General features: G+C 35.8%; 1 protein-coding gene across 2 annotated transcripts in view; it reads right to left on the bottom strand.

The window, feature by feature from the left end:
• DOCK4 (dedicator of cytokinesis 4) overlaps positions 1-13,354 on the bottom strand; it is a gene marked incomplete at its 5' end in the record, with an annotated part of 498,756 nt that overhangs the window by 57,099 nt on the left and 428,303 nt on the right. For both annotated transcript variants that reach the window (XM_079712023.1, XM_079712022.1), the window contains 4 exons: positions 227-312; positions 2,001-2,149; positions 11,264-11,322; positions 12,070-12,170. In XM_079712023.1, the coding sequence (XP_079568149.1) occupies positions 227-312; positions 2,001-2,149; positions 11,264-11,322; positions 12,070-12,170 (395 nt within the window). The remainder of the gene's footprint in view (positions 1-226; positions 313-2,000; positions 2,150-11,263; positions 11,323-12,069; positions 12,171-13,354) is intronic.

Genomic DNA, 13,354 nt, shown 5'->3' on the forward strand with positions numbered 1-13,354 from the left:
TATATAACACTTGCAACCTGCCCTAATCAGAGATTAATACAAGGAGATATGTCTAATCATCAACATAACAAGATCCATTCGCCAGTTAAGCAATTATCCTTTATTTCACACTCCACAAAGACAAAGCACTCCTGTGAGACCCAAGCTGTCTTTGTAGCTCTCAGCTGCTTAGCACTGACACCAAATCCCCGGAACAGAATCCACTTGAGATAAACATGCTACTCACATACTGTTGAAGAGCTCACGGTATGTTTCATCACCTTTGCCTTCTGACATCAGGCTGTCCAGTTTGTCAATGAGCTTGGCTTCCACCTGAAACAGACCCAAATGTTACTCTCTTTCCTCCCTTTCACAAGTAGGATTTTCTAGGCATATTGAAACATATTTATTTCTGCACAGGAAAAAGCCATAGTAAATTTTGTGAAAGCGACATTATCAGCTGTGGTTAACAGGAGACACCCCCTTGGAATTCTAGGGGGCCAATTTAGATGCAGGCACATACTTCAAACTCCCGGTAGGGTAGCATGTGCTGTCGCCAAAGACTTCTATTTGTTGATTCAAACACAAATGCCTGCAGCCCAGCTTAAATGTTTGAATTCTTTATTTAGGAGCTGTAAAAACTGGCAAGTCTCATTTTTTTTTAATCATGATATATATAAGAACATCAGCAAACTACCATATCCACAAACATTCATTTAAATCTTTGATGTGTTTTGTATCTATTTTCTTTCTCAAAACAGCTCGAGGTTGCACTAAATCTTTGCTAAAGTTGAGAATTTGTCCTAACCATGTACAGATGGTAGATCCATAGACATATTCTAAGTCAGCAATAGGCAGCATGAGAGAGAAAGGACATATTTCCTGACAACTGTAGTCAAAACATTTATATTTTCAAGAACATAAATCCTTTAGGACATCAGTATCAGGAAGGCAGAAATAAATATCCCTCATCTGTTGGAGGCAACAGAGGAGACAGAAAATGAAGAATCTCTGCCTGGCCAGAGAGAGTTAAACAACTAGGGGTAGGGAGGGATATTTGACTTTGTCAAGGGACTAAACACAATTATTCTCTTTGAATCAAATTTCAATAAGGGGATAAAGAGAAAAGGGAAGAAAAGTGGGTCTTCCCCAATACAATTTTTAAATAGCCTTTCATTCATGTATTAGCTTTCTTGAAAATAAATGGAGAGGTTGATACAGATGAAATGCCATGCTTTTGGCAACAGAAGGGTCCTATGTATGCATTCAGCTTGCTTGTACAGTTGACAGTCATTTCTAAGACTTGAGAAGGGCTTCATCTGGAGAAGCAAGAAAGATCCTTCACACAGGAGAGTGCACATAGGTGAGTGCAATGATTGTGTGAAGAGATGGTAGGTCTGCTGTCTCCAGTAGGAGTGACTTGGCATGGCAAAAGCAGTTGATTTCTGCTATGAGAACTGGTTTTGGAATAAGAACGTCTGTCTTTCCAAAACTGAAGCAGAGCTATTAGATCCTATGTCAAAGAGAAATGTTAGGCTCATCTCCTCAGAATTTCCTTTACAACAATTTCTACTGCTTTTCCCTTTAAATGAATTCTCAATGCTTCAAGCAAAGAGCAATAAAACATACTGTGCATCAAATGTTCAAAGCTAAGCCATTCACCAAACACAATGTGCAGACAACTGAGAGGTCAATGATTTTAAGAATCATTAACCTTCTGATTCCTCTGTGTTGTGTCCAGCTGGGAGCAAATAAAGTCTCTGCCAGTTCTTAAACACAGACCTAGGAAATCACAGGATTTTTTAGCTGAAAGGGAATGAAATGTTTTTTTAGGGCTTCTCGGAGACCCAGTGAAACACACTACCAGAGAGGTGTCCGAGGCTACGCAGCTTGGGAGTAGGCAGCCCAGGCTGAAATCTGGTTTGGTGCTCATTCCGCAACTCAGAGTTGAATGCAGTGGCTCAGAGATGCTCAAAGAAAACCGAACTTTTCCAGCTGCTCCGAGGAGCACATCCGCCTACCTGTTTAAAATTGCCACTTCGCCTCTGCTCCCAGTCCATCATATCGTGAAAAATAGGAATCATGACATTCCGGAGATCTGGCTGGGGTATCAAGGTCACTTCCAGGAAGGGGCCAATCAGGGCAGGGATGAAATGAAGCTTGTGTTCTCCTAAGTTGAAGACAATATTTATGTTTCAGTATATTTAGTTTGAATAAGATTCCAGAAAATTAGTATTATACAGTTTGTTAAAAACTGTCGTCACAAGAATACATTCAATTACAGTTGTCTCCTAAAGCAAGAAAATATTCCCCTAAACAGATATATAAACAGTAAATTTCCATATGTTAATATTTCTTCATTATTTTTAATTAAAGAACTAGGGATTTACCCTTTTCACAGTTTAAAAAAAGCCATAAGATACAATTAAACATTACATAAATCATTGGGAATTGGTTATGTATACTATTGTACATTCACACATTAAAATTCTTATGCAATCATTAAAAATGAGGTTGAAGAAGAATAACACAGATGAAGTTTTTCAATATAATTAACTGAAAAAGCAAGGTATTATACAGTATGCACAGGTACATCTTTGATTTAAAATGAAAATATATACAATAGTCTAGAAGATTATATCCCTTAATACTAACCACACCAGTGGTTATCTCTGGGTGATGATATTACTGGTGATTTTTATATATGAAAAAAGGTGGTTCCTATCTGTATTATATAATTTTCTTGCATTTTTATATAATAAACATACAGCCTAAATAAACATTTAAATGTTGGCGCAAACAAAAAATAGAACAATTTTCTGAAAAGACTACAATGTGATAATAGTGAGCTCAAAATGGTGTTTAGCAAGTGCTCAGAGGTATGGTATCGATAATTCAGAGGAAAGGAAGGTGGAGGGTGGGCTGGACGTAGATGATTTTGTCTAGCATATGAGGGTTGAGTTCAGTCCATTATCCTAGTCATCCATGTTAAATCTCAGAGTTTCTATTTTTATAATAAGAAAACTGCATGCTATGGGAAATGTACCATGTACATTTCATGTATGTACATTACATGTATCACATTTCATATCATGGATGAAAGCATATGATACTGAAAGCACCCACTGAAAACCCAAAGAATGAGCTTGGAAGCTGAGCAGAAGAGAGCTGGCTTCATGAAAGAGCATCATTTCTTTCTTTCTTCTTCTTTTCTACCTTTGATCTTTTGTAGTTAAGCGTTGAATACATACACACAATCACGCTGTTCAGAGTTATTTGCCAATTTCGGAGTTATATATCTTCACGTTAATTATCATTTTCTCTATTTTGTTTTTTGTCCTAGAAGGCATTAAGGTGGCCACAGACTTGGACATACATAAACCCAGGGTGCAAACATACAGTTTAAATTTATATTGACTTTAGAGGGGTGGTAAAAGGAAGGAGAATATAAAGGAAAGAATCTGGAAAGAGGAGAAAAATGATGGATGAGCGTCAGAGATGGGCAAACCCAAGTGGGTGTTTGGGAAGTCACTGTGTTTTGTGACTGAAAGTGTGCTGGGATATTTCAGACGTCTTCAGAATGTGGCCCGCATCTCTTTTTCTCAATATGGGATGACAATAGGACACAATTGGCAGGCCCCTCTCTATCTGAAAGTCCCTTTACTTTACATCACTGCAGTCACGTGGTCCTTTCCTCTTTTTCTGATGTTGCATCAAAAGTAACTTCATTGTTTCTTATCATCTCTAAGTCACTTATATACATCCATTACGTGTGAGGAAGAAGCTGGCTTGTGATTCTTCTTGCTTTCTTACCTTTTTTTTGACCCAGGTAATACTTTATCTTTCCCAAGGGACTACCTACTTTTCCTCATCAGAGCAAGAACACTTCCTTCTTATTCATCAAAAGATATAAAAAATAAATAAAATAAAATAAACAGGTTTAGAAAAAAAAGAAACTTCCTTAAGCCTACCCTTGTGTATTTTCCTCCAAAAGAATCAATACTTTCAAGACCAACAAACTCACTGTGGCAGAATATACAGAAACATCAATTCATAGGTCTTCTCCCTGTATCTCCCCCATCCTCCCAACATACACATTTCAAGCAGGTAACTAGCAGCCAGCATTTGCAATTCCTTTCCATAATTATTTTTGTCAGGGCAGAAAGCAGAAGCAGCCTGAACTCAATTACTCTTAGTGTCAATTGGAAAAGCCTAAACCCACTCACTGCTTATTCAAAATGTCCTGGCAAGTGAGGGGAAGAAAGAGAAAAAGGGAAGGAGATTCCTGCAGAGATGAAGGCTAGCAAGTCCTGAGATTAACGAGCCTTACATCTGTTTTGTGACCCTGCCCCAGGAGATGGCTGCAGGGCTTCAAAGTCTAGCCACAGATGCTGTTCTCCCACAGAACCACAGACTGAAGGGACTCTGTACTCAGGACTAGGGCCATCTTGGCATGTGACTAATAATGAGGAGGACCTCCCTGCTGCCTTGACACTGTGCAAGACACCAAGCTTTTGCATAGCTTTTGGGTGTGCGTGGGGAAAGGGGGATGAGAGAAGCAGGAAATATAAAATAAAATGAAAATTCCTGCCAGCCCGGATAGTCCTCCTACACCTGCGCAGGCTCAGCGGCCATGGCTCAAGGGCCCAGCCGCTCCGCAGCATGTGGGATCTTCCCGGACCAGGGCATGAACCTGTGTCCCCTGCATCAGCAGGCAGACTCCCAACCACTGTGCCACCAGGGAAGCCCCGGATCTTTGTTTTTAATCTTTCCTGAGTCTGGCATCCTTTGACCTCTCTAACAAAGAACATCATTAGCATGCACTTATTTTATTTACCACTACTTCACTGAGTATTCTTGAATCTCTTTTTAAAAAGTGTTTTCCATTTATAGACATTTTACAATGTGATTTTCTTCTTTTAAAATTTTTTTACTATGAAAAATCTCAAATGTGCACAAAATTACAAAGATTAGTAAAATAAATCCCCACATAACCATCATCTAGCTTCAATAATTATCAACAATTTTTTGCTAATCTTGTTTCACCTATCAACCCAACTATTTTGTTCCCTGGGAAATTTTAAACCAAGTCAGAGACATCATAACATTCTACTTATACAAACATCAGTAAGCATCTTTAACAGGTAGGTCATTTTATAAATATAGAATCACAGTACCTTTATCACTCCTTCAAAAAGGCAAACAGTAATTCCTCAAATTAATCTAAAACCAGCCCATATTAAAATTTTCCTGATTGTCTTAAAACATGTCATTTACAGTTGGTTTGTTTCAATCATAATGCAAACAAAATTCATAAGCTCTATTTTGTAGCCTGATTTTCTCGGACAGTAGAGAAGCCATACCCACATTTAAATCATTGTGCAGGAATGTATGAGGCTAGCCTTCTTTACTGAAAACAGTTTGGGGACAAAGAATCTGTGCAACCCGTACAAGCCTTCCACCATAGAAAATTTTACTCTTATCCAATCCACAAAGCAAAATCTTGAGCTATGTATAGCAATGGTAAAATAAACTTCATTTAGATTATTTCTTTTTAAATCACAGATTTAGTATCCTTTTCCCATCTCTAATTGTCAGCCACATGGTCTTGTTTTGAAGTATTTAGGGCACCTGCTACTTGGGCTGTTGTATATTTATTCACACAGAGCAGCCTGTTAGGAAAGTATTGATTTTTCTACAGCAGTTACAAGACACTGTGTTTGCAAATGTGGAAGAGAAGCCCACTTTATATTTAGTAAGAATGTTAGTTCAACTAAAAATAGAAGGAAAAAACTTAACCTTGCAGCATGATGAATGGCAAAGGTGGGACACAGCAGTAAAGAATAACCTCTTCCTTTATAGACTATCCTTGCAAGTATAGGTACAAACATATAAATTTGGGGGAGAAAATTCATGCCTTCCCCCCTCTCATTTTTTATTGAGGTAACAGTGGTTTATAACATTATATGAATTTTGGGGGTACAACATTATATTTTGACTTCTGTATATGCTACAGCATGCTCACCACCAGAAGTTTAGTTTGCATCCATCACCATACAGTTGACTCCCTTTACCCATTTCACCCTCCCCCACCTCTCTTCCCCTCTGGTAACCATTAATCCATTCTCTGTATCTATGTGTTTGTTTTTGTTTCATTTTGTTTGTTCATTTATTTACTTTTAATATTCTGCATTAATGAAATCATATGGTATTCGTCATGGTCTGACTTATTTCACTTAGTATAGTACCCTCAAGGTTGTCACAAATGGCAAGATTTCACCTTTCTTATGACTGAGTAGTATTCCATTGTATGTACACACAGCATCTTTTTGATCTATTCATCTGTTGATGGACACTTAGGTTGTTTCCAAATCTTGGCTATTGTAAATAATGCTGTAATGAACATAGGGGTGCATATATCTTCTCAAATTAGTGGGTTTTTTTTTTTTTTGTATTCTTTGGATAAATACTCAGAAGTAGCATTGCTAGGTTATATGGTAGATCTAATCTTAATTTTTTGAGCAATCTCCATACTATTTTCCATAGTGGCTGCACCAACTGACATTCTCACCAACAGTATATGAGTGTTCCCTTTCCTTCACATCCTGTCCAGCACTGCTATTTCTTGTCTTTTTGATGACAGTCATTCTAATGGGCATAAGGTGATAGCTCATTGTGGTTTTGATAGGAATTTCCCAAATAATTAGTGATGCTGAACATCTTTTCATGTGCCTGTTGGCCATCTACATAACTTCCTTGAAAAAGATGTCTATTCAGATCCTCTGCCCATTTTTTAATTGTTTTCTATTGTTGTTGTTGAGTTGTATGAGTTATTTACATATTCGGACATTAACCCGTTATTGGATGTATGACTTGCAAATATCTTCTCCCATTTGGTAGGTTGTCTTTTTGTTCTGTTGATTGTTTCTTTTGCTGTGCAGACACTTTTTAGTTTTATGTAGTCCCATTTGATTATTTTTGCTTTTGTTTCCCTTGCCTAAGTAGACATATCCAGGAAGATATTGCTAAGACTGATGTCAAAGAGTGTACTGTCTATGTTTTTTCCTCAGAATTCTATTGTTTCAGGTCTTACATTCAAGTCTTTAAACCATTTTTAGTTAATTTTTGTGTATGGTATAAGATGGTGGTCTAGTTTCATTCTTTTGCTGTCCAGTTTACCCAGCACCATTTATTAGAGACTGTAGTTTCTCCATTTATGTTTTTTGCTCTCTTATAGTAAATTAATTGTCCATATATGTGTGGGTTTATGTCTGGGTTCTCGGTCCTGTTCCATTGATCTGTGTTTCTGTTTTTATGCCAATACCTTGCTGTTTTGATTACTATAGCTTTCTAGTTTAATTTGAAATCAGGGAGTGTGCTATCTCCAGCTTTGTTCTTTTTCTTAGGATTATTTTGGCTATTCAGGGTCTTCTGTGGTTCTATACAAATTTTAGGATTGTTTGTTCTATTTCTGTGAAAAATGTCATTGGGATTTTGATAGAGATTGCATTGAATCTGTAGATTGCTTTAGGTAATATGGACATCTTAACAATGTTAATTCTTCCATGAGCATGGGATAATTTTCCATTTCTTTGTGTCACCTTCAATTTCTTTCAACAATGCCTTACTGTTTTCAGTGTACATGTCTTTCACCTCTGGTGAAATTTATTCCTAGGTATTTTATCCTCCACTCCCCTCCCACTGCAACAGAATATTTTTTAGTCCTTCAACTAATAAATTGAAAATACTGAGGAATAACACATCTAAGAAAAGGTGTTCACTTATCACTATTTGTTTTACTCTTCAAAAATAAATCGTTTTATCAAAACCACAATGAGATATCACCTCACAGCCATTAGGGAGGCTACTATTAAAAAAAAAAAACACAACAAGACGAGAACAAACAAAAAAACCAGGACATAAGTGATGGCAAGGATGTGGAGAAACTGGAACCCCTGTTAGTAGGAATGGAAGATGGTGCAGCTGTTATGGAAAACAGTATGGTGATTCCTCAAAACTTAAACAGAATTACCATATGAACCGCTGCTCACAGGTAAATCTAGGAGCTATAATGATCAGATTTGAAAATCCTAAAGCTTTATGTTTTGTCTATACATTTCTATATGCAAACTTGTATGTATAGTGCAATATTTATATTATGTATCGATGATATATGAACTCTTGATATACATGTTGTATCAAAAAAAAAAGCTTTATGTTTAAAAGTAGACTAGTCCCTAAATTATATATGCCCCTTTTTTCCTCGTCCTCAGCAGAATGCAAAAACTAACTTATTTCTAGCATATGGAAGAGTTTCCACACTTCTGAGGTAAACACCAATGACCAAAATCTGATTTTCATATATTGTCCAGTAAAATTTGTGTTTCTAAATTAGACCAACTGGAAAGTTTCAAGTAATTGTGTATTTAGTGACTCTGGGCATTTCCCCTACTCAATTTATTTTCCAAAACTTAGTGCTTTTTGTATCTACTAAAAACTACTGAGGATTTTAAATTATGAAATCATAACAGTTTACTTGCTTTACGAAAACATGGTGAATATGTCTTTATCAAGCTTTTTACCGCTCCACACAAACTGGACAAAAAGTTTAACATATCAGATTTAAAAACTAAGCTTTTAATAGGCATGGACCATTTTTTCTTATATCCCTCAAAATAACTTGCACATGGCCAGTGCTTTATGAATTATATTAAATTGAATCTATCAGCCTGTTCCATTAAAAATGAAAATCTATAATTATCTGAATAAATTTTCCTTTAGCATTCAAAATATTCAATATGACATATTTATAGGTAAACCAAATTATAACTAATGTATTTTGATATTCTTAAGTAACAAGCTGACTTAAGCTCTACAAAGGTGTCAAAATACCCTGAATACTTAATTTTTATTATCATATTTATAAAAATATATGTTGGAAAAGAGGTTATAACATTTCTAAACATTCTCCAATTCCAGTTGTTGTATAGTAGCAATGACCTTTAAAATTCACCTGATGTTTTGGAAGTCTCAGACAGCAACTCTAGGGAAATAATGCAGAAAGGAATGAAGTGAAAATGTACACTCACCCTATCCTTGAACTATGTCATGCTGGGAATCTGTACTTGAGTATAATAAGTCTTTTCTAACACAGTGCTAGAGCTAGCCTTTAGGGCTGGAAAAACAAAGAAAGGGGAGAGCGTTGTCTAAAGCAGTGCCTTTTAATCTTTTAATCTTTAGCCAAGTGCATAAGAATCACCTGGAGAACTTGTAAAAACTCAGACTGCTCTGCCTTTCTCAGAGATTCTCAGAGATTCTATTCCAGTGGGTCTGGGGAGGAGTTAGAGAGTTTGCATTTCTTACAAGCTTCCAGGTGATGCTGTCTACTGAGTATCACTGTTCTAAGAGCACTGACCTCATAACGTGTTACGGGGACCAGTATGCTCCAGAGATTTTTCACATTCTCTAGATTTCTGAGGAAAACTAAGACATAACATAAAACCCAGAGGGGTAGAAATATTTTTGTTAAAGACAAAATAGAGAAGAGTTCATGAAGTATACAATGACATCTTTAGTGAGACAAAAGGTGCCAGCTTTATTCAGCAAGCCATGGGTCATGGGCCTAAGGGAACAGGTATGCGGCTTGAAGAAAGATTTATGCGGAAATAACCATACACAGCAATGCTGAGATTTATCTAGAAGAGGTTAACCTGTCATGTTTTCTAACATCCTGTTAACTTAAACGAATCTGTCCTGGTCTTATCATTTTTGTTTGTTTGTTTGTTTTGTTTTGTTTTGTTTTGCAGTACGCGGGCCTCTCACTGTTGCGGCCTCTCCCGTTGTGGAGCACAGGCTTTGGACACACAGGCTCAGCGGCCATGGCTCACGGGCCCAGCCGCTCCGCGGCATGTGGGATCTCCCCGGGCCGGGGCATGAACCCGTGTCCCCTGCATCGGCAGGCAGACTCTCAACCACTGCACCACCAGGGAAGTCTGTCCTGGTCTTATCATTTGAGCTCCAACAAGAGCCTAAACCACAACAGCATTTTAATGCAGCATTCTCTGGAAAACACTTTGCTAAATTAATGCCAAATGCAATAGGGACATTCCAAGGGTCTTGATCTGTTTTTGAAAAACAAACACACAAAGAATCAATGAAACGTGAAGACTGAGAGGAGTGTTCTTCAAATAAGACAAATTGATGTTATTTTTGAGCTGAATCTAAAGACACCTCATGGGCTTCTTCTGGCTGGTTTTAGACAGTCGGAGGTTACTTTCAAGATGCTAACTCGCTTTTTTTCCCCTGAAATTATCAGCAAGCATTTAACACTGGGCTCAGTTATATATAACAAGGCTTCCTCAAATTGCCTTGTATATATTGTACATTTGAGGGATATCCTGGTCAAAAATCACTCTGTAACATGAATTGAAGTAAAATGATAATGGTTCTATTTTCACTTACAGAAAACAAATCCTGCCATCTCCAAGTTGTGCTTGGATGAGCCCAAGAGGAAAGATATAATATTTTCAGGTCATTATATATTCAATTCAAATAGGTCCATCACTTTAATAAATCACAAGGAGGAACTACAATGCAGTAACAGCAAATGAATACTATAAACTTGCATAGTTAACATACCAAATTAAATAAGTTATGACTTTCAATAAAGAAACCCTATGCCAATGAGATTTTAAAACAATTTATCTTCTAAATATTATTGTTTTCTATGCAACCAATCTGCTAGATAATATGCTCTATCTGCTGTGGCAGATTAACACAATTGGATCTAATTGTTTCTTAGCAACTGCAGATGCTTTAAAATCCTTTGGCTATACTCTTCATGATATAGGTCATTGGTTTTTAAGTTTCTAAGAGTACAGATGCTCAAGTCAATGTTTCATAAAGTTTATTCTAAATTTATTGTCATTCAGAGCCTCAGTTCAGAGTTCTAGAAATTTTGAGTTGCTACAATTCCAAACTCTAAAAGGTTAGCTCATTGCTAGAATAGCATGTATTACTGGAACAATGTTAGATTATAAAATTTGTCATTCAGTAATAATGAAACACACAAAAGAAAGGTGATTTTTTTCAGACAGACACCAATTTACAGAATTAGTTGTAGCCTTATTCAATGCCAAAGTGTCAATTACTCTCTATAGATTTCTCTATTGATTTAGACATTTGGTTTCAAATGCTGTCATTGGTAAATTGTCCTTCTTCATTTGTTCACTTAAAAGGACAGTGATAAGCTAAAAATCAAGGTGCTTCTTTTCTCATCACTCACCTAGGTTCTGCCACATGCTGAAAATTTCACAACCCATCGTTACCCGCATGTCACCATACCTGAAATAGAACAAAAATCAAACCTATTAAAAAGACTCCAGAACAAAGAAGTTATCTGTGTGTCTTTAGGATACAATCTATCATTCTGAATTAAAAGGCAATATGTTTTTAATTGAAGATGTTTAATGCAGGTGACTTTTCATTGAGGTATAACTGATATAACAACATATTGGTTTTAGGTGTATAATGTGACAGTTTGAATATCTGTATATATTGCAAAATGGTCACCACAATAAGTCCAGTTAATATGCATCACCATAACTAGTTACAAGTTTTTTTTCTTTTGATGAAAACTGTCAAGATTCACTCTCTTAGCTACTTTCAAATATGCAATACAGTATTATTAGCTATAGTCACCATGCTGTATCCATGCTGTACCCACCATGCTGTACCCACCATCCCCATGACTTATTCATTTTATAACTGGAACTTTGTACACTGTACATGTCTTGATGCCTCTAATTCAAATCCTCATATAAATCCTTTAGTAAAACAGATTTGTCTCATAATGTTTTGCTTCTATGGTAATTTTGAATCCTGAAAGATTGAGGAAAAAAATGTTTAAATAAGTTCAAAATAGTGAAATTTCCAGAAAGGATTGCTTGTTGTCCACTTGGTCAATGCCTCTCCACTATGATTTCTAGTTGTGGAGATCTGATTTATGAATCACTTGAACTAAAATACTCTTTAAAAGGCACCACATTTTATTTGCCTCATATTCTTACCCGATTATACACTGGTACTTACTTTTCTAACACCTTTTTCTTTTTGGAAGGTGTAAACATCTCTAACTGCAGACACAACTGGTTTATAAAAATGACTGCAAGGTAAAAGTAGGAATCCCAGATCTAAAACGAGAATGAGATATTTAAATACTATGGGGTTACAAAAATATTTACAGGTGAAGTGACATGATATCTTGGATTTGCTTCAAAGGTGGTAAGTGAATGGGGGGTATAGCTGCAATAAGATTGGCCATGAGTTGGTAAAAGTTGAAGCTGGGTATGGGTACATGAGGGATTCTTCATACTATACTCTTTACTTTTATATATGTGTGAAATTTTCTATAACAAAGAAGTAAACTAACTAAGTAAATACTATCTATTTTTGTATTGCTTCAATGTTGTATCCCAAGTTTCATGAGCTCTCTGGTACATGCTAAATGGCAGATGTTTTGTTTCTCTTATAACGTGTCTGTGTGTCTCCAAGGAGGCTGAGGTATAAGTTGGATTACTTTATTCCTGTGTGATTTCATTTTTGGAACCCCTTTTCACGTAGAACTGAAAAAAAAGATACGTACACTCTTTTGGATATGCTAATTGCTTTAAATTCAGAGAGTATATAAAAATTCCCTACCAAGACAAATCTTCTAAGTTCTCTTATACCAAAAACAGCATCAGAAAGAGATCAGAATAAAATTCCCAAAAATAAACCTAACCAAAAACATGGAGGACATCATGGAAGGAAACTATTTTTCTACTGACACCATGTAAAATTAAAGATAAATAGGAGAAACATTATAAAGAGCTAATATCTTTTATATATAAAGAGCTCTCACAAATAAAAAAGAATGTAACACTCCAAGCAAAATAATGAACAAAAATCAAGAACATATTCTTTACAAAATATGAATTTTAGTCAATAATTCAATACTAATAACCAGTTAATAGCTAATAACTAATGAATAATTAATAACATATCTAGTAAGAAATGTAAATTAAAGCAAAAAAAAATTGTTCCCTTTATCAAATTGCCCCCCAAAATTGTCTCTTCTAGTGTTGGCATACATATAGGCAATCAAATATAATTGGTACAGTCTTTAACAATATTTTCACTTACAAATATTTATCCAAAGAAATAACTAGGAATATATGCCAACTTTTATTTTGTAAGAATACACATAAAAAGAGTAATTTATAAGAATAAAACAGTAGAAACAATTTGAATATTAAAAAGTAGCACTGTGATTATGAAATTTTGATACTTTGATTATTGTAAAGTATGAAGACATATTATGGAACCATTAAAATTT

The sequence above is a fragment of the Hyperoodon ampullatus genome (assembly GCF_949752795.1).
Source record: "Hyperoodon ampullatus genome assembly, chromosome: 9".
Lineage (NCBI taxonomy): Eukaryota > Metazoa > Chordata > Mammalia > Artiodactyla > Ziphiidae > Hyperoodon > Hyperoodon ampullatus.